The sequence below is a fragment of the Felis catus genome, chromosome C2 (assembly GCF_018350175.1).
Source record: "Felis catus isolate Fca126 chromosome C2, F.catus_Fca126_mat1.0, whole genome shotgun sequence".
NCBI lineage: Eukaryota > Metazoa > Chordata > Mammalia > Carnivora > Felidae > Felis > Felis catus.
In genome coordinates, this window is record NC_058376.1 from 95,613,527 (window position 1) to 95,636,049 (window position 22,523).

Sequence of the window (22,523 nt, forward strand, 5' to 3'; positions counted from 1 at the left end):
CCACTGAAACTTCATCCAATCTCGGTTGTATTTTCTTTCATTTCACTTATGGCAGTTTGCATAGGCTTTGGTATATTTTAGATGTTCTTAAAAAATTTAAGTTAACTGTCCAAGCAGAACTTTTTATATCTTGGTTACAGACCCCTCCTTAAGAAGATGACCATCGGCAAGAGAAAGGGAGGGATTGGAGGGGAGATAGTGGCAGCTACATTGGAGAAACCTGGTCATTTCCCAGAGCGAACAAGGCCCTCAGGTGGGAGGGGGGATTGGAAGGCGAGAACGCCACGTGACCTTGGGGGGCCCCCGGGCTGAGTCGACCCCGCCCCTCCGCTCGCCGCCGGGGGGCGCATGCGCAGCCCGTGTTAGTGATGGAGGAGAGAAGATGGCGGAAGCGGAGTGAGTGACTTGCTGGTGACTGATGTCGTAACCGGGGGGCGAGTGGGGCAGCGACATGTCCCCTGAGGGGAAAGCTCAAGGCTCTTTGGAGGGCAGTGCAGGGAAAGGGAGACCCAGGAGTTCCTTATCTTGCTTGGAGGAGTCCGCTTGGCTCATATAGGGGGGCGGAGGCCAACTGTAAGGGTCTAGTTACCTCCAGGCGGGAGCGTCCCTTCCGCCGTGTGTTCCCGAATCGGCAGGGCCCTGCAGGCAGAGTCACCCCAGGGACCCCGACCGCTGGGGTCTTCCGGGAGGTGGGCCCCAGCGGGCCCCTCAGGCGCTGTCATCCCTGCAAGTGGGCCCCGCGGGCAGCCTTGTCACGGATGCCCGCTCCAGGGGCCCGCGGAGGCTGGGTAGGGTTGGGCGGGCACTGCCGGGCCTCCTTAGCGCTCCCCCTCTTCCCGCCCCGGCGTCACCCCACTCCTCCTCGGAGGGAGAACCTGAGACGAGGCTGCTCACCGCCCTCCCCCAGGAGGCGTGGAGAAGGTGTCGTAGCGCGGGCCTTAGCGCGGCGGGGGCTCCTGCGGGTCTGGCCAGGCTGAAACACCCCGGAAAGAAAGACCTTATTTCCCCTGGGTCTCTGGCTGCAGTGTTGACGCCTGCCTTAGAGAGCCATGTTCTTGTGCGGCGGTGTGGTGTGATGATGTCCTTAGTTAGCTACTCAAACTTCGTGTTTCCTGGGTAGGCCTCTTGTGCACCACGACTGCCAGCTGTATTTTGCAGACAGTACTACGCACAGACGGTGGAGTTAGTAAAATTGTTTTTTGTGCCAGGTCTCCAAATGTGATACAATGGTTTGGTCCTTCCTGCTCACTGATGTTTAGATTTGGGCCTAGAATTTGGCTTATCTGCGACCATCTTTGGTTTGTTAGTCAACGAACTTACCGTGGGGTTTCAGTTTGAGGACGTGGTTGTGCAGAATAGCTGTCTGAAAGGACCAGAATTTAAACTGGCTTTTTGCATATCACTGCTACATGGGTAAGAGTTTTGACAGCCAGCAATTTGGCAAAAAGTTTACCTTGGCTACCACTAAATCTGTATGATTTGATGATTGGAAAGCAGTTTGAAAAAGTATAAAAAAAAAAACAAACCCTAGAGAAGCATAAAGATGTGAGTCATTTACTAATCAAAAAACTGAAGTCAGCTGTTTTCCTCTACTATTTTCCTTTCACTTCCTTTTATTAAACTGAGGTTTTTTTGTTTTTTTGTTTTTTTACTTTTAATTCCTTGGACAGCCTATAAATACTATTTGCATAAATGGTGTAAAGAACAAAGAAAATTTGTTCGTAAAGGGACACCATATGGGAATAGTGTGTGTATGCACAATTAGTGCCAAATTCCTTTGTCTTTTCATGAAGTAGAAAGTGTTCTTGCTCCATTCTTGTCAATGATGCTGATGTGATGTGTGGCAGATTTTGCTTCTCAGAAGAAAAGATTGGATAAGAAAGACAGATAAAATCAGTATATTCGCAAGTGTGCTTTTCACCATTCTGGTGCATGTCTAAGTTTTACTTTCTAACAATATTGAGGCCCTCAGATGTGACTTAAAACGTTGTTTGAATTTATTCAGTTGTAGATTCAGTGTTAAGTGGAATTTTATACCACAACAATGAAGTGAGTTTGAAGGAATCAGAAAGTCTGGTACAAAAATGTCCTTTACTGTCCATACATGAGGAAAGTAACATAATTACGGTTTTTCAAAATTTGGAGCAATTCTTTATGAGAGGAGGTTTTTGGAAGGAAGTGAGGAAATTGTTGTCAGCTGCTCTGTTTTCCAGGAGTAATCTGCTTATAAGTATAACCAGAGTTATTAGGTGTAGCGTGGGCAGTGTTGTAGACTAGGGGAAAAGCCGGTGTGAGTTAATAAAAACTTACTATTTTTACTTTTTAAAAAATGTTTATTTTTGAGAGAGAGAGAGCATGAGTGGGGAGGGAGAAAGAGGATCTGAAGCAGGCTCTGTGCTGACAGCAGAGAACCCAATGCGGGGTTTGAAATCACGAACCTGAAGCAAAGTCGGACACTTAGCCAATGGAGCCACCCAGGCGCCCCTACTTTTTTTTTTTAAATGTAAGCTCTGTGCCCAGTGTGGAGCTTGAATTCACCACAACCCTGAGATCAAGAGTTGTATGCTCTACCCATCGAGCCAGCCAGGTGCCCCTTGGAGGCCCACATCGAGTATAGAGATTACTTAAAAAATAAAATCTTTTTTTTTTTTTAATGTTTTTATTTATTTTTGAGACAGAGAGAGGCAGAGCATGAGCAAGGGAGGGGCAGAGAGAGAGGGAGACACAGAATCCGAAGCAGGCTCCAGGCTCTGAGCTGTCAGCACAGAGCCCGACGCGGGGCTCGAACTCTCGGACCGCGAGATCATGACCTGAGCCGAAGTCGGATGCTTAACTGACTGAGCCACCCAGGCGCCCCAAAAAATAAAATCTTAAATTATTTTTAAAATTAATAAGAACATATTTTAAAAGCGGAGTGTATATGGTAACCAGAAATAAGCTAATGAACACAAATGCTTAGGCATCGTATTTTAATAGATAGACTTTAATAGAATGACTTTGGTCAAAAGAAAGTAAAGAAATATTTTAAATTCTGATGTTGCTTTAGTATTTATTTTTTAGGTATAGTATTCTTTTATAAACTTGTTTCGGTTTCACTCATCTTTCAATAATGAAAAGATAAACTTTAGGCCAGGATTTATTTAAGTTGCATATCCTGAATTATTTGAACTCAAATTTAGAAGGTATTAACTATCAAATATGCTATATATTTGTGAAGTACTTTTCCTTTCTAAGTGTTTATGGTGACTGTATGCTATCTCTGCTATTATGAGGGTTGTCTTAAAAATTTAGATTGTTGCTGATTATTTCTTTGAAATAATTAAATACTCTTTAAAGCCTGTAATACGATGCTTTTGCCGACACAAACCCTTTGTGTTACCTGACAGATTCAAGGACCACAGTACAGCTATGGATAGTGAAGCAAACCCTGGCACATCTTCTGTGTCGACAACAGCCAGTAGTACCACCACCACAACTATTACCACTTCCTCCTCTCGAATGCAGCAGCCACAGATCTCTGTCTACAGTGGCTCAGACCGACACGCTGTACAGGTATTTCAGTTATAATGACGGGTGGGCTAAGACTTAGGATGCCGTTATTTTTCTCTTAAGCCAGGTGAACCTATTGTTTTACGTCCTCAAATGAGTCACATGATATTTTCTTTTTTTTTTTTTTCAACGTTTTTTATTTATTTTTTGGGACAGAGAGAGACAGAGCATGAACGGGGGAGGGGCAGAGAGAGAGGGAGACACAGAATCGGAAACAGGCTCCAGGCTCGAGCCATCAGCCCAGAGCCTGATGCGGGGCTCGAACTCACGGACTGTGAGATCGTGACCTGGCTGAAGTCGGACGCTTAACCAACTGCGCCACCCAGGCGTCCCAATTTTCTAAATGAGTACAGTTAGAATAGTTAATATCTGAAACAATCAAAAGTTACTTAATAATCCTTCTATTGAAAGGGCTTACATTTGTCAGCATGTGGCTTATAAAACCATATGTCAGGAAAATTATAATTGGAAGGGCTCTAGGTGGCTGCTACAATGTGGAGACACTCAGCCTACAGCCTAAATATACAGAATGGATCTAGGCTTTTCTAGGTTCTTTTATATTTGAAACCAAAATATAGACTTAGGAAGATCTGTTCAGGTCTGTGGATGTGTTAAGAGGTTTATTTTATTTCTTTTTTTTTTCTTTTAATATGTTTTAATCTTTATTTTTGAGAGAGAGACAGCATGTGAGCAGGGGAAGAGCAGAGAGAGAGGGAGGCACAGAATCTGAAGCAGGCTCCAGGCTCTGAGCTATCAGCACAGAGCCCGACGTGGGGCTCGAACTCACGAATTGTGAGATCATGACCTGAGCCGAAGTCGGACGCTCAACCGACTGAGCCACCCAGGTGCCCCTATTTTATTTCATTTTATTTATTTATTTTTTTGAAGATTTTTTTAATGTTTATTTTTGAGAGACAGAGTGCGAGTGGGGGAGGGGCAGAGAGAGAAGGAGACACAGAATCCGAAGCAGGCTCCAGGATCTGAGCTGTCAGTACAGAGCCCGATGCAGGGCTTGAACCCACGAGCGGCAAGATCATGACCTGAGCCAAAGTCAGACGCCCAACCGACTGAGCCACTTAGGTGCCCCAAGAGGTTCATTTTAAACTCAAGTGGCTTAAGAACCTAAGCAGAAGAATCATTTAAAGTTCTTAGGGGCAGAGGGGGGAAGGGAATATTTAGGAAAAGTTTTAGTCTCTTCACTTGGTTGCAAAATTAAGTTTACTTGGTTAACTTTTATAATGAGGTTGAGGCAATATGGTATTTCATAAAAAGGGCATGGGCATTGTAGTCTGATATGCTCTTTGTTTGAATCCCATTTTCTTAATCCTTAGTAGCTATGTGTCTTGGCTGAGAGGCATGATCTCTTTGACCATCAGGAAATTGTAAAATGAGGATGAGACCATCTAGTTCCTTGGTTACTTTGATCATTAAAGGAAGCATTAAAACAGTGTGGAGCACATTATATATTCCCAATCAATAACAGTAGCGAATATTTATTGAACAATTGCTATGTGGCAAGCATTTGATGAATGCTTTACGTGGATTATCTTTTTTTTAAACTTTACGTATTTTTGAGAGAGAGCATTAGCAGGGGAGGGGCAGAGAGAGAGAAAAGACGGAGAACTCTAAGCAGGGTCCCTGCTGACAGTGCAGAGTCTGGTGTGGGGCTCAAACCCATGAGATCATGACCTGAGCTAAAATCAAGAGTCGGACACTCAACTGACTGAGCCACCTAGGGATCCCTCTTTTTTTTTTTTTTTTCTTTAAGTTTATTTATTTATTTTGAGAGAGAGAGAGTGCATGCACGAGCAGGGGAGGGGTCAGAGACAGGGAGAGAGAGAAAGAATCCCAAGCAGGCTCTGAAGTGCCAGTGCAGAGCCTGGAAGCAGGGCTTGAACTCATAAACTATGAGATCATGACCTTATCCAAAGTCAAGAGTCAAAGGATGTTAACCTACTGAGCCACTCGGGCATTCCTGGATTATCTCTTTTAATCCTCACCACACCTCTGTAAAGTGGATGCTGTTATCTCTCATTTTACAGATGGGAAAACTGATGTTTTAAATAGATTAACTTTTCCTAAATTCACATAGCTAGTAGATTGTCTGGTTTTAGAGTTGTGCCTTTAATCACTCCGTGAGTTTTTATGTTTCATTCTACTCTGAAAATAACTTAACCTGGTTGCGATATAGTCCTCTCTCCACTCCATTTTTCTAGATTGGATATCCCAGCATGATGGCTTTTAACTGTTTTGTTGTTTAGAATTCTGAAGTTACCATGGGGTAGAATCAGAGTTGCTGAAGATTGAGTCAGTCCAGCAAAAGTTCAAACTGGAATGAGGAATGTGTTTTTAATGTTTTTTACCTTCTTTGCGGCAAGGGATATAGGAGAGAGTATCTAGATGTTTGAGCATGTAGTTGATGTGGTATTTTAATATGACATTTTGATCTCTAGTTTTTATCTAAGCTGAATGTGTTAATAAAAAAGATGTTACTGGAGAAGGATAGGTATAGGTATCTCTCACAAATAGCACTTATACTAGTTCTTACGAGGTGATAGAATTGCTTCCTCTAAAGTACTAGTCAGATCAATATTCATTGAATTACCTAAGTAGTTCTTTAATACTGTCCAGCATTCTTTTCCAGTCCCATGAGTTCTCTTTACCCTTTTTGTTTCTTTAAAGATTAAAATAAGAACAATGTGTTGTACCTTTAACTTGCCTTTTAGGAGTCTCTCTCCCATCAGTGTGTCATTGAATGATAATGAAAGACTGTGTTGACAATAGAAGAAATGGCTACACTGACAAAAATGTGTCAAATAGATTATATTTATGTTATTTTAGTTTGACTTTAGTTTTATTATGGAATTCGAAGAACATATATAGATTTACCTGACCCAAAAGGTGTACTGCTGTAATTCTAAATTGCTTAATGCTGGTCTGTCGTCTCCCGAGAGGTCAAAAGCATACATTGATATTGTGACAGGAGTCTGTAGCAGATATAGCCAATCTGTAGTTGGAGAGATGAGAGATGAATACATGAAAGTAAACAAGGAAATATGTTTCTTGGAATTTGGATAAAGAGATTCATTGCTCTGTGGTTCATGGTGTCCTGACTCAGACCTCAAGCTGTAGGATTATGGCTCAATTACTCTGTTAGTTCTGAACACTGTGGTTTGATCCTGAGAGTAGGGTTTTGTGCTGTTTCAGATCACTGTGGGGCATGGTGTGACTTTGGAATGTGGTTGTAGAGGAGAGGTCTAGTCTGACTTATGAGTTTGGACAGATCAAGGATTTTTTTCTCTTTTTTTAGAATACTTTTCTACATGTATCTATTTGTGAAGTTTCAGGCTCAGATTTTATATTTTACTAATATTCACAGTAATTAACACTTTTTCAGGAATTTTTTTAAGTTAGAATAGTTTTTCTTTATGTTGAAAGGAATCTGACATTTAAAAACATTAAAAGAAGTAATAATTTAAAACAGGAAGTAGCTTTATAGTTTTACATGATTCTTTATATAATACCTGCTTGTAGATTTTTTCCAGATATTTACGGAAAGTACAAATGAGAAGGTAAAAATCTCCTCGAATCTAGCTGTCTATTGGTAGTCTTTTAATGTTTTCCTGAATAGTCTTTTAAATATTTTAATATAAAATGGTATCTTACTCTATACACTATTTAGTAATCTGCTTTTTTCACCAAATGATATATTTGGGAATTTTTTTTGTTGCTAAAAGTAGATATGTGTGTGCTGTACAATACAGGTGTATTGTGTTCCTAGGTGCTTGTGGCTACTTATATTAAAATATAGTAAAATTAAAAACTCATTTTCTTAGTTGCATTAGCTGCATTCGTAAGTGCTTAGGAGACACATGTGGCTAGTGGCTGCTATATTGAGCAGCATTGGTCTATGTTATTATTTGTAATGGCTGTAAATGCATATTCCTCTCTATACCCACGCCCTGAATGCTACCCAGTTTTCTCTAAAACAGTACGCCAGTTTACATTCTTATTGACACTATGAGAGTTATCTGTTTCCCCATTTAGTGGTAATATTCTTTTAAGTCAGTTATTCAGTTCTTGCTTTGGCAGCGCATACACTAAAATAAGTCAGTTATTCATCTGAAAGTTGGAAAATAGTATCTTGTTTTAATTTGTAAATTTTGACTACTAATGAGAGTGAAGATTTTTTCAGGTGCTTATTTGGCTCTTTTTTCTTTGGTGAATTGCTTCTTTTGGGTGGCTTTGATTTGTACAGATTAGCGAATCTTAGTCGTACGTAACTAGGAGAGAACTATGTTAATAAACGTTAGACTCAATATTAACGTAGTGAAATTTTAAACCACCGCTTGTTTTATACTTCATGGTTAAGCTTAACATTAAGATCATGATTTGACATTGGTTCAATTGACTCGTCACAGGTGATTCAGCAGGCATTGCATCGCCCCCCCAGCTCTGCTGCTCAGTACCTTCAGCAGATGTACGCTGCTCAGCAGCAGCACTTGATGCTACACACCGCAGCCCTCCAGCAGCAGCACTTAAGCAGCTCCCAGCTTCAGAGCCTTGCTGCAGTTCAGGTGAGACTTAACTGAATTCAGACTTTATGAGGTAAAGTTGACAAAAGTTCACATTTTTTGCAGATACTTACTGAAAATAGATATATTGGGTATTATTTCGGAATTCTCAGATGTCCTGTGATTAGTTTTTCTTAAATTAATAGGCTGCCAGATAGAAGTCAATAAAAAGTATACGGATATGTTTTATATGTTACTCGGTTGCTAGCTCCATCCCACTTCTACTTTGCAGAAATACTATGCTAGTGTCATGGTTTTGTGGGTGATAAAATTCTGGGTACAACAGTGAATACTTAGGGTTACAGGAATTGTATTTACATTTCAGTGAAAAAAATTTTAATATAAGTAATTTACATTCATTTAAAAAAATCAAGCAGTATAAAATTGTTTATAAGAGGTAAAGTGGAGGTGTTCATTTTCTAGACCCACTACTGTTTTTCATTCTTCACAGGTGGCTGCTGTTCAGTATATATTCCTCCAGAAATTTTCTGTATAAAAATATATATACAGGCACCTTTCTTATATCCAGTCATATCTTCCTAGTGATAACGGGATATTTTTATAATCAAATGCTTGCTTTGAAAAAGATTTTCATTCTTACTCTGTTTATTTAAATAAGACTTTATGTGAAGATTTAATCTTAAATATTCTTATGAGAGGAGGATCTCAGTTGATTGAGCCTGAAAAAGGTTTATTTCTGTTAGGAACACAGCTCTTTCATCTTCTTCGTAGTATGATTTTAAATAACTTCATGTTCATGATACAAGTTAGGAAACTGAAACCCACTGGCACTTGATGTGGCTCCATTTTCTTTTTCATAACGTTGGAGTGGTGATTCCACTTGAAAGAAGACAGAGACTTGTAGAGTGAAACTGACAATGAGTGCAGCTATTAAAATAAGATTAGCCTTTGGGTCCTTCGTTTTCATTATTCAGCTTTTTCCTTTTTTTCTTAATCTGTTGGGCCAAGCTTAATCTGTGTTGACTGTGAATTGAATTTTGCATTGGTTCATACCTAGATGTTTTAACTTTTATTGTGATTTTTTGGTATCTTGGTGCCAGAAAGTTTTTAACTTCAGATTTTTATAGACATATTATAAAGATCTTATTATTTTAGGCAAGTTTGTCCAGTGGAAGACCATCTACATCCCCCACAGGAAGTGTCACACAACAGTCAAGTATGTCCCAGACATCTGTAAGTGCCCTAATTTTTTTCCTGGATTTAAAAATGTTAATTACTGCTTTCCAAAAGTGAACTTAATATTTACAAAGTTGTTGTTGTATATTTGTTGATTGATACTTAAGTGATAAGTGCCTAGAAATAGAAATGATAAGTTTCAAGAATTCAGAGCTAATGTTAAGCTTCTGAAAACCTGAGTTTTTCTTTTAAGAAATTTTTTTTTAATGTTTATTTATTTTTGAGAGAGAATGAGCAGGGGAGGAGCAGAGAGAGAGAGGGAGATACAGAATCCAAAGCAAGCTCCAGGCTCCTAGCTGTCAGCACAGAGCCTGACACAGGGGTCGAACTCACAGACTGTGAGATCATGACCAGAGCTGAAGTAGGACACTTAATTGACTGAGCCACCCAGGCGCCGTGAAAATCTGAGTCTTAAAAAAAAAATGTTTTTGTATTTCTTATATATGTTTTCCCGCTGATTTTGCTCAGATCTTAAGTGATTCAGAATGATGGCAGTTTTCAGTATGTATTGAAAGCCTGAAAGGTACAATGCAGGAGTATTAGGCCATGTATTCCCTGCGATATACTAAAGAATGTCAACCCTTGGTAGACATCTAAATGTTTCTAGCTTTTTTTGGACACTTCACATTTTAGAAATTAATACTTTTCAGCTTATGCTTACTTGACTTATCTTGGCCAATTTACAAGTATCCATTCAAGATAACGTAACTTAAAAAAAAATTTTTTTTTGAAGTTTATTTTGAGAGAGAGAGAGCGCGCAAGCAGGGGAGAGGGCAGAGATAGTGGAAGAGAGAGAATCCCAAGCAGGCATGCACTGTCAGCACAGAGCCTGACGCGGGACTCAATCTCATGAACTGTGAGATCATGACCTGAGCCAAAATCAAGAGTTGGACGCTTAAATGACTGAGCCACCCAGCACCCTAAGATAACGTAATTTATTTTGAGAAAGGAGTAAATCTGATTTGCTATATTGCACATATATAGAAATTGTGCAGTTTCCCAGTTAAAAGAAATTTATAGGCATGTAATACTTAATTTTTTATGTTGATAGAATTTCATATTGTAAGAATATTGAAAATTTCTATATACTTTTTACTCAGATTCACCATTGTTAGCATTTGGTTCATTGCTTTATCATTCATTCTTTCTCTCTACATATATACGTGTAGACAGACATCTTTTTCTGAACTATTTGCAGGTTAGTTGAGACATGTTCCTTTATTCTTAAATACTTCAATATGTATTTCCTATGAACAAAGTTGTTCTTTTACAAAACCACATGAGAATGGTCAGATGCAGGAAATTTAACAGTGTAGTCCATATTCACATTTCATTAGTTCCAGATTGCTCTGTCTCCTCCACTGTAGACGTTATGGACCAGATAACTTTTTGCTGTGTGTGTAGGGGGGCTATCCTGTGCACTGTTTGGGTCCTTAGCAGCATCCCTAGCTTCTACCCACTAGATACTAGTAGGCCCTCCTCTTTGCCACAGTGTGACAACCAAAAATGTCTCTAGGCACTGGCAGATGTTTCCTGGAAGGCAAAACTGCCCCTGGCTGAGAACCATTGAGTTAACCTAATAATATCCTTTCTAACTAATTTTTCCTGATCCCAGATGATAATACTCTGATACTTTGTAAAATCGACTGCAGTAGAGTTTAGTTGTAGATTGCTAAGGAATTGAAGATAACTTGTACTGTATTTCTTTAGCTAGGGGTATGGTCTTTGCTGACTAAGTACATATATAGGAGCATATGATTATTTTTATGGCTACTGACATTTTTAATTTAAAAATCCTATTTTTTGGCATGGAAGTATCCTGGAACATGAATAAAATTAGTTAAATCTCACTTCGTGAGATCAAGCCCTGCATCAGGCTCTGTGCTGACAGTGCATACCTACTTGGGATTCTCTCTGTCTTTCTCTCTCTCTCTCTCTCTCTCTCTGGCCCCTCCCCTCTTTCTCTCAAAATAAATAAATAAACTTAAAAAAAAAAGATATTACTTATGACTTGAAAACAGACTGAAAAAGAAAAATTTAAGCAATGTAATCTAGCCCTAAGCCTTAATACTATAATTATGGTTACTGATGCCGGATGTGTCTTTAATTAATACATTGGTAGTTAAGGCAAGCACTGTAAACATTGGTGAGATGGTTAAAAAAAATTATGGGCAAATTTTTTTATTCTTTGAAATACTGGAATATCATAAATATCAAAGAGAGATTTTCAAATTATTAAAAGGTATCCTTTTAAACTATTTTTCTCTCATGAATTTATGTATGTGACTTTCACAGAAATTCTGATTCCAGTGATTGTATTTATTTTTTTATGACATTATTAGTGCTGCTTGTCATAAACCAGGCAGGCTTGTATGTATGATAAAGCATGCCAGAACCTGTGATTGGTTGGTGGGGGGAAAGAGGTAAGCATGGAGAGCAGATGTCCAGGAAAATAAAAAAAAATACACTGCATTTGTTTTATTTTATATCCCAGTTGAGCAGTAGCTCAAGTGAGTGGACTAGCTATCCAAATTATGATACCCAAGGTAGCTTAGTAAGTATGGGTCAGTCTCCAAAAGAGGGGAAGAGTGTGGTAACAGAAATCTCTAGGTAGTGATACTAATGAGCTATGTCAGGTGGCAGTCTAGAAACTTTTCACAGTTTTTGGTTATTTCAAGGTAGGATTCCAGATCAACAGTGAAATCCCACCGGGAAGGGTCCAGCCTCCAATAGGAGAAAGGGCTAGAAGGTAGGTTGTCAAGTCATCAGCCAGATCCATAGACTTGGATTTAGAATAGGAGTGGGATCCCAGTGGAGAAATGGAATATTATTAAACAACGGAGTCAAAATCCAGTCAATGTGATTTAGGCTGTTGTTAATTGAATATATAGGTAATCAGTGGGTGCCAGCATCCTCTTCTTTCCAAACCTCATTAAAACAGACTAATTCTAGACTTTGATCAGTAGTGAGAGTGGTGATTTTATGATTGTTTGGTTTTAAAAGTAGTTGGGACTGAGTGTTCAAGTTGATGCCTTTGTACTTGAACTGAATGGGACTTAGATTTAGTTAAATTTGACTTGCCAAAATGAAATCCAAACCAATTAAAAACTCTGCTGCAAAAAAAAGCAACAAAGTTAAAAACCAACAGAATGATTAAAAATATATTAGTACCTTGTAGATTAACCAGCTGATATTTGTGAAATAACAAGGATTCATTTATAATTGTAAGATAAACAATGAGAATTCACAAAAGACCTGTATTAGTAATTTTCAAAGAAAAATTTCTGGCTTCTCAATATATGAAAATGTATTTACTGTATTAGTAACAAAGAAGTGTATGTAAAAACAAGGACATCTCTTAAATCAGAAGACAAGGAACAACATTGAGTCAATACCCATTATTGGCAAGGATGTGAGAAAGTAGGTATACTCATACACTATAAGTGGGAATGTATTTGGTACAACCTTTCTGAAAGATTATTTGTCAATGAGTATGAAAATTTCAACTATGCATTCCCTTTTACTTACTGTTATTTTTAGTGATGTCATTTACTAAAAATGACAGATAATTATGACATAGATAATCATGCAAAAATGACATAATTATACAACTATGCATGGTTTATAATCGTGAAAAATTATAAACAATATAAATAAGTGCCCATTAATTAAAGATTAAACAAATTATAGTTAATTCGTACAGTGGACTACTATAGCTAAAAAATATGTGTGTATACAGACAGAGGCTTACATTTTCATTAGGTATTAAGTGAAAAAAGCAAAAAATTATGATCTCATTAACTTACATTTAGGTTATTCTGTTTTTCAGTTCTAAAATTTCCATGTGATTCTTGTTTGTATCTTCTATTTGCTGAGAGTTTTTCCATTCAAGTGGGCTCACGTTGCTTGTTCAAAGCATTTTTATGATGACTGCTTTAAAATCTGCCAGATAATTTTATCTTTCATCTTGATGTTGGCATCTACTTATTGTCTTTTGTATTCAGCTTAGGTCTTTCTGGTTCTTAGTTTGATGAGTGATTTTTGATTGAAACCTTAATATTTTGAGTATTATGAGTGTATCATATTTAAACTTTGTGTTTTCGCTAGCTTCTGAAAGGGAATGTGTGCCACCTCCTTACTATTGTCTGAGGGTAGAAAGTCCAGGTTACCCATGTGATCTCTATTGACACTCATAATTGCTGAGTGGTGGTGAGAGTCCTGGCTGGAGGGAGCGAGGGGAGTAAAAGGACCTGTTACCGCTCCACTGATACTACAGGGACAGGGTGGGTTGGTGGTGGTAAGTCTGTTACTGCCTGGCTGGGATGAAAATCCTGCCTCTCTACCTTGTTTTCTCTGAAGCATATCCATTGGAAGGATTAGGAGAATTGGGGTACCTCATTACATCCTGGTGTAGGTGGAAGTTTTTGCTGGTGTGGGTGGGGCCACAGTGTTTTCTGTGGTGTTTGGCTAGAGTAGAACAGTTGTCTACAAGTTTTCCATGTTGTAGGTAGCCCCTTTATTGGTCTTTCGGCTGGAAAGAACAGGCTGCTTTTGGGGCTTTTTTTGTTTGTACCCATTTGTATTTCTGGGTTACTGACTACTTCAGCTTAAAATTTTGGGTTCTATAAGACAAAAAGAAAACCCAGGGACCTCACAACAACATATTTAAGTGGGTTCTGAGGTCCTTAGCCAGTCTGCCTCTCTCCACCTCTCGGAATCTTCTTATGCTTATTTTATATGTAACATCAAAGGTTTTTAGTTTTATTTAGTGGGAGGGATACTGAAAAGTATCTCTATCTTCTTGGAAACAGAATTCCTGTCATTTAACTTACTTAAAAAAAAAAAAATCTATATATCTGCCTGACTATTCAGGAAGAAAATCTGTGTTACACAACAAATTGTTAGTCATTGGTTATCTCTGACGAAGTAGATTGAAGAGCTTTATTTTGTTAATTTTTATATTGCCTAAATAAAACACAAACGTACTCGTGTTGTTTAAGGGACATACACTACAATTGTATAAAGTAGAAGGGACATCCTGATTCAGTAGTCCCTTTGGCCCTGAAAAAATTTTGTGTCAGGCTTTCCTATTACTGTGTGTTTTTATACATGAATGTAAACAGATAGACTTATGTAGTTAATTTTATTTGTCTGTTTTAATGTAACTGAAGTGCCATCATTCTCTATATACTTTCTCCTTTATGGGCATTTTCAGCTGGAAAGGATTATGTAGCTGAAAATTGCAATCATAAGTCTCTAAATGACTCAATAGCTGTTTGTAGCTCATTCTCTTTTTCTTTGTTGTCTTTTGGTCCTGGGATCTACATTAATCTTGGGTGTTTTGATTTTCATTCACTGTACTATTTAGTCAAAAAGGGAAAACCTTGTTTGTGATAGCTTTCTAGTTATGGTGCTAAACAAGATGAGATTTTGAAGCCCAGTTCTATGATTCTTTTTCATTCATACATTTCACTTAATACGACACATATTTATTAGCATTCAATATGTGCCAGACCCTTTAGGTGCTGGGAGCACAGCAACACAACAGACAAATTCTCTGTCCTTGTGGAGCTAGAGATAGACAGATGGTAAGCTGGTATGTAATATGTCAGATGGTAAGTGCTATAAAGAAGAATAATGCAAGAAAGGGGAATGGGGAGAGGGAATTTGCTTTTTTAACCAGGGTGGTCAGGGAAAGCATTGCTAATAAAAATGGTATTTGAAGGAGAGTGAAGGAGGCAAACATGCTCGAGGAACAGAGAGGAGGGTAGTGTGTCTGGAGTGGAATGAGAGAGTGGGAGTATGGTGTAGAGATGACATTTGAGAGGTAATTGTAATCCAGTTGGGAAGAGATGATAAAACTTTTACTCACATTTAATTGCGAAGCTATTGGAGAGAAGAGCTATCTCGGTAGGGAAGCCACATGATCTCAGACAGGTTTTAACTTAGTGACAGTGTTAGGTTCTAGGGGGCAAAGATAGAAGCAGGGAGACCAGTTAAATGGTTTTTTAATGGTTATCTGAGAGATTAGTGGCTTAGACTGTGATGGTGATAGTAAATGTGGTGAAATGTGGTTGGCCAGATTCTAGATTTTTTTTTTTCCACCAATATTTTATTATAGAGATTTGGATATGTTTTAAAAGTAGAGCTAATAGGATGTGCTGATGGACTGAATAAAAGATGTGAGGAAATGTGAAGAGTCAAGGATAACTGTAGCATTTTGGCCTGAAACTCTGGAAGGACCTGCCAAAGCAGGTGTTGGAGAAGAAAATCAGGAGTTTGGTTTTGGACATTCTGAGTTTGTGGTAGATATTAGATACCCACTTGTAGATGTTGAGTAGACATTGGATCTGTGAGTTTGGAGTTCATGTTGAGGTCTGGTGATTAGTCACGTCTTGTGCATCTACCCAAAATTCGTTTGTTGATGCCCTAACCCCCATGCGACTGTATTGGAAATTTTGCTATTATAAGTAAACCTGCATTGAATATTCTGTTATATATCTTTGTTGACATATCTAGTTATTTTCTTTTAAGAAATTTCCTAAGAGTACACTTTTTGGGTCAGTGAGATTGTTTTTAGATCAATCTTAAAAATGTTTACTTTCCCCTAAAAATGTCTAAATCAGATTAATCATGTATCAAATGAATCCATTGTAAGTTTTTCTGAGAGAAAATTATTTGCTTATAACCAGTCATTCTTGGTGTTCTATTGCTAGTGTCCTCATCCTCTTACCTATTTTAAGAGGTACTTTATTTTATTTTTTGAAATGTTTATTTATTTTTGAGAGAGAAAGAGCACATTCACATGTAAGTGGGGCAGGAGTGGAGAGAGAGGGAGACAGAGGGTATGAAGCGGGCTCCACACTGACAGTGGAGAGCCCGGTGCGGGGCTTGAACCCATGAACTGTGCCGCCATGACCTGAGTGGAAGTGGGATGCTTAACTGAGTCACCAGGTGCCCCTATTTTAGGAGTTACTTTAATCAAGGATTTTTTTTTTTAATTAAAAAATTTTTTTTATTTTACATTTATTTTTGAGGGACAGAGTGAGATACAAGCGGCGGTGGGGGTGGGGCAGAGAGAAAAAGAGACACAGAACCTGTAGCAGGCTCCAGGCTCTAAGCAAGAGTTCAGCACGGACCCCGACACGGGGCTCAAACCCATGAACCGTGAGATCGTGACCTGAGCCTAAGTTAGATGCTCAACTGACTGAGCCACCCAGGTGCCCCTAGTCATGGATTTTTAAAAATGAAATCTCAAGTGATTGAGTTTATGTTTTGGACCTATTCCAAAACTTAACCACCTTAAAATAAAATTGTAGCCTGAATATTTGTACGGTCATGAGCAGCTTTACCACATTCTTGTAAAATATTCCAAAAGTACAGCAAAAGTAAAAAAAAGTGTTAAGTCCCCTTCAGCCCTCTGTCCCCTTCTGCCTTCTTTCAGTCCTCTTCAGTCCTTCTGACTCCTCAGTGTGCTGGATATCCCTCCATCACATCTTTACCTATGCATTATGGGCATATGGAGCATAAAGAAATGTGTGTAGTAGCACCTGGGTGGCTGAGTCGGTTGAGTGTCTGACTTTGGATCAGGTCATGATCTTATTCGTGAGTTCAAGCCCCACATCGGGCTGGCTGTTGTCAGCGCAGAGCCTGCTTCAGATCCTCTGTGCCCCTCTCTCTGCTCTTCCCCTGCTTGTGCTCTTTCAAAAATAAATAAAACATTAAAAAAAAAAAGAAATGGGTGTGTATATGTTAACACATATTTTTATGCACTGGGAGCAGTGTTCCGCATTCTGTGTTTTACACTCCATGGTGTCTTGACATCTTTCTGTGTTAGCACACAGAGTTCAATCTTACTTAAGCTATTGCATAGTGTTGCACAGTATGGATGCACTTTATCTTATATAACCATCTCCATTGCTGGACATTTTAAGTTACTTACCCTATTTTAATTGTTTCAGCATTGCAGTTTTTCTAAGATGTCAAAATCTGAAAGCAAATGGGAGATTATGAGGTTTCTTGTTTGTTTTGCTGTTATGTTTATAGCTTGAATCTCAGATAGTAGAAATAATGGTTTTCTATAATAAATAGGATACACATTTTATTTCATAGTATTATTAAAAGTGTGCAGTCTTGGGGCGCCTGGGTGGCTCAGTCGGTTGAGCGTCCGACTGTGGCTCGGGTCATGATTTCGTGGTCTGTGAGTTCAGGCCCTGTGTTGGGCTCTGTGCTGACTGCTCAGAGCCTGGAGCCTGCTTCAGATTCTGTGTCTCCCTCGCTCTCTGCCCCTCCACCGCTCATGCTCGCTCGCTCTCTCTCTCTCTCTCTCTGTCAAAAATAAACATTAAAAAAAATTAAAAAAGCGTGCAGTCTCTTAAAGGAAATCCTTTAAGTAGATATTATTTGAAATATTAGGTAGATATTATCTAAATGGGTAGATATTATTTGAAATATTAATGTTTTATTCTTCTAGACACTTGAATTACCTACTAATACCCACTGAATAATGAGCCAGGAAAAGGTATACACTGCGTTGAAGTGGTAAAAACAAAACAATGTACTAAACATTAAAAAAAAAGGAAAATAACATTTCCTTTCCTATTTTAAAGTTAACACCTACATAGAAAAGACAAAAAAGAAAATACACATTATCCCAAATTTTACCCATAGTGGGGATTAGTCACCTTTAGATTTTGGTGACTGTCCTTCCAGAGGGGTGTGTGTGTGTATCCATATATATATGAAATTTAATCACATACAGTTTTATGAATGCATTATTGTGTGCATATACTATGCATTCATTTTTCTCTCAACGTGTTTTTCACATGTGATATGTATGTATACATGAAGACATTTTCACATAATTATGTAAGTGGGAATGCAAGGAATGTACTCTATGTGTTATTCTACAGTTTTTTCGTTCTTCAGTGGGTCATTAAAGATATCTTCCTGTCATTGAATATTACAGATATATATTATCCTTTTAATGTCTGTGAACTATTATGTCTCTGTAGACATACCTGATTGATTTTGATCAGTCATATAACAGGAGTGGTTCTCAAATGGGCTTTGGCTTTAGGGAGAATTCTGGGCCGGACACCCTATGTAACCTCCTTTTGGGCAGATACCAAGATGGTTGGGAGTCAAATGGCTTTTCTTGGTATACGTGCTTTTCTCTGGTGACTCTTGGAATTAGTGCTTCCAACTGGGAAGAGAGCTTCCGTAATAAGGGCTCAAGGAGTATGGGTCCTTTGTGGAGTATGGGTCTTTGGGTATGAGGTGACAGGATTGGCCAAGGCTTTAAAGTGATAAGAAATTAGGAATGTTGGGATGGAATTAACAGAGAATATAATGCAAACAGTTAAGGCTCTGGTTCAGGTCAACAGACCAAAGCAGAGAGTAGAGGAGAGGTTTATCAGTTGTGGAAAGGAAAGGAAGTTTTTTTAGTTAGATGAGTTGTGGAGATGGACTTCTCACACAGATACATTTGCCCTCATGGGTTAGGCATTTGTGAGGAGACACTTGCTATGTGGAACTTAAAAATAAACATGATATTGGTTTTTTAATCTTACAGCCTGCACAGAATGGAATGCAGGTGGTGAGGAAGTTACAATTTAGTTTTCGTACTTCCTTTTTTTCTTTTTTAAGAAAAAGAAAAGCATTCTGTTTGTACTTTGTGTTCTGCTTCCTTACAGAGCACTCTCAGGCATTTTAGCTACCAGCAAATCATTTTTTATAAAGACTTTTTTTTGTGTTTCTGTTTAAAGAGTGTGTGGTCTATTCTTACTAGAGTTCCTCCCCTCCCCTCCCCTTCTTCCACTGACGAAAAAAAGTGCCATGGCACTATTACTGCAGAATGACCCAAATTAGCAAGTGATCAGGGTGTAGAAGACAACTCTGAACGCCAAAGCACATGGGTCAGAAAACCTGAGTCCATTTTTACCCTGCTAAGTGATTTAATCTTTGCAGCAAGGCTTTGTTCAAAGTGTCCATTTGTAGAGGTATAGGAAAATAAAAAGCTTTGGGAGGGGGCTATTAATAATTTATTATAAAGCACATCAAAAATAGAGTTGAACTAATATTACCACACTGCCTCTGCCTTTTTACTCTGCTTTGTTAGGGACTGTACCAAAATGGCTTTTTTTCTCTCATACACATCTACTGATACTCTGTGTTGGGCTTATATATTAATTAAAATTATGAAGTGTGCCTTAAAATAACATGGCATTCATTAACTCAGTAAACTTATTGAATGAAGGTACTTTTGTATATATTGGATATATTAAGGCAAATAGTCCATGATCCCCCACCTTATAGAAATTATTGTTTATAAGACTGAGATAGAAGTATATGCTAGAAGTATATGGATGATAACAAGCAAAAAGGAAGGGAAGTAGTTCTACTGTGGGATGTAGGGATGCCTGAAAAAAGCTTATTAGAGCGGATGATTTTTGAAAGAGGGTTGTTCACTACCTAGGTGCAGATGGGGTGGGGCATTGGCTAAGGGGATGCTCAGACCAGTCCAGAGCATTGTTACTAGGGCCACAGAGGCCTGGGATATTATGATATTGCAAGTAGCTTCATATGGCTCATGTGAAAGTTGTGTATGGAGGAGTGAAAGGAGTTGATGCTAGAGAGGTAGTCAGGGGAGGTTGAAGCTACCCAGATTTTTAAATGGTCGGTTAATTAAATCAGGGAAAGACTATGGCAAGTAGGAGGAAACAAGATTTCAGGCATGGAGGTCAGTTTGCAGCTGCTAAAGTAATCTAGCTGGAAGTGCCGTAGGCCCAAACTCTCAAACTAAGTGATTAAAAATGAAAATGAAGAAAATAAAGATGTATAAACAGTAAGGTGTGACCGATTTTGTATGTTAGTAAAGGAGAAGGAAGATTCAGGATGACTTCCATATAATCTGTTTTACGGGATTTTAGAGGATACCTGTGGCCATTTGAGGTGAAGCTGGTTTAAGAAGGAATTATAATGAGTTTGGTGTATGAACATGCTGAATTTGAGTTGATAAGAGATATCCAGAAAGATGTATTCTGTAGGTATTTGGATCTGGAGCTCTGAATGAATTTATAATCAAGGATGGAGAGTCATCAGATTTGAGTTTTTTTTTTTTTTTTTTTTTGAGACTGTGGTAGTGTAGATGTGATAATCTAGGAATTCATGAAGAAAAGTGTTGAGAACAAAACATGAACACTATGGGGGTGGGTCAGAAAGAAGAGCTGGTAAAGAAGATTGAGAGGGAATGGTCTGGAAGGAATCCACTGAATTTGTTAGATGGAAGACATTGGTGATTATTGCTAATGGGATTTTAGTGGTGTGCCAGGAGTAAAAACCATATTGCAGAATAATTCTGTGTATGATATTCATTGCCTTTATGCACTGAATTCTAGATTTAAGTACACATATTATTTTTTATTTGTATTTTTTTTATAAAAAAAATTTTATTCAACGTTTGTTTTCTTTTGACAGAGAAAGAGTGAAAGCAGGGGAGGGGCAGAGAGAAGGGGAGACACAGAAACTGAAGCAGGCTGCAGGCTCTGAGCTGTCAGCACGGAGCCCGTATTTTTATTTTTTTTAATGTTTATTTATTTATTTTGAGAAAGAGAGCAGGAGAGGGGCAGAGAGGGAGAGAATCCCAAGCAGGCTCTGAGCTGTCAATGCAGAGCCTTACATGGGGCTTGAAATCACAAACTGTGAGATCCTGATCTCAGCCGAAATCAAGAGTCAGATGCTTAACCAACTGAGCCACACAGGTGTGCCAGTGCATATATTTTTTTAAATCAAAAGATAACAGATAAGTTTAGAGAATTCATTAACCAACTCTTGTGTACCCACTATACTGTTTTTTTTTAACGGTTTTATTTTTTTATTTTATTATTATTTTAAAAAAATTTTTTTTTCAACGTTTTTATTTATTTTTGGGACAGAGAGAGACAGAGCATGAACGGGGGAGGGGCAGAGAGAGAGGGAGACACAGAATCGGAAACAGGCTCCAGGCTCCGAGCCATCAGCCCAGAGCCTGACGCGGGGCTCGACCTCACGGACCGCGAGATCGTGACCTGGCTGAAGTCGGACGCTTAACCGACTGCGCCACCCAGGCGCCCCTAACGGTTTTATTTTTAAATAATTATAGACTCCTAGGAAGTTATGCAAAACCTCCAATATATCCTTCACTTAGCTTCCTCCAGTCACTCTTTTAGTTTAACAGATAGATACCTTATTCATTTTAACAGATGTCCTGAACTGGTTTAAATGCTAATGTTTTGGGATGGGTTATGGAACTGGAGGTGGTGTAAATTTGATTTTGTATCCCCCACATGGTGCAAGCCTGGTGTTATGATTCTCATCGGAGCCTCTCTCCTTCCATTGAAGGCAGGGCAGATGGCAAGCTCCCTTGCCGCTTCTCAGGGCACATGGGTGGAGCATTTCCAGTCCCTTTGCACATACTGAGCACCGCTTTTGAAGATCTCGGCTCAAAATAGGGGTTTTACCTCCAGCTCTTGCCTGAAATAGGTTCAGAATCAGGTCTTCTATCTCTAGACCAGGATCCCCTGAGACTGCCTTCCTGTCAGCTAGAGCTTACATCTTTGAGTTTCTTCCTTTCTGGAACCTGGGAATTCCACCCCCCCCCCCCCCATCCTTGCCCTTTAGGAGTTCAATTGTATTCTAGTTTTTCTTGTTGATTTGGCATTTCAGTGAGTGTATTTGGGCACATAGATGTATTTGTCTAGTCTACCTTGTCGCTTGAATCAAAAGTCTAATAAACTGCCTTAATTTATTTCTTAATTTTAAAGTATTGGAGGTCAGGTTATATTACTCTTGTTAAAATATTTATTTTTAATATGGATAATACATAAACATTAAAAAATCAAAGTAGAGAAATAAAACACAAAAAATACGAAAAAAGGATAATATATGCATGTGGTGTGAAATTGGAAAGATAAAGGGTATATGTGTTTCCCTTTGTTCTCTACCTGCCTCACCCAGTTTGCCTTTATAGATAATAACCATTTATCAGTTTTTTATGTATCCTAGAGATAGACTGTGCACTAGTTTTCTTTTTTTTAACAGCAGTTTTAACTTTAAGGTAGTGCTTACAATTTAATTTTGTAATCAGTATTCAGGATTTTTCCGTTTGACAAGTAGTAATTGTATTCTTTGAGAGCTTTTGAGGGAGAACGTTATACTAATTAT

At 38.6% G+C, this 22,523-nt stretch overlaps 1 protein-coding gene across 6 annotated transcripts in view; it reads left to right on the top strand.

The window, feature by feature from the left end:
* The first annotated feature begins 256 nt into the window (after positions 1 to 256).
* Positions 257 to 22,523, top strand: part of PHC3 (polyhomeotic homolog 3) — an 83,116-nt gene continuing 60,849 nt past the window's right edge. For 5 of the 6 annotated variants that reach the window (XM_023260408.2, XM_023260412.2, XM_023260413.2 and 2 more), the window contains exons 1-4: positions 257 to 396; positions 3,387 to 3,552; positions 7,971 to 8,126; positions 9,240 to 9,317. In XM_023260408.2, the coding sequence (XP_023116176.1) occupies positions 383 to 396; positions 3,387 to 3,552; positions 7,971 to 8,126; positions 9,240 to 9,317 (414 nt within the window). In that variant the 5' untranslated portion in view covers positions 257 to 382. The remainder of the gene's footprint in view (positions 397 to 3,386; positions 3,553 to 7,970; positions 8,127 to 9,239; positions 9,318 to 22,523) is intronic. The other variant, XM_023260411.2, reaches the window with a different exon arrangement.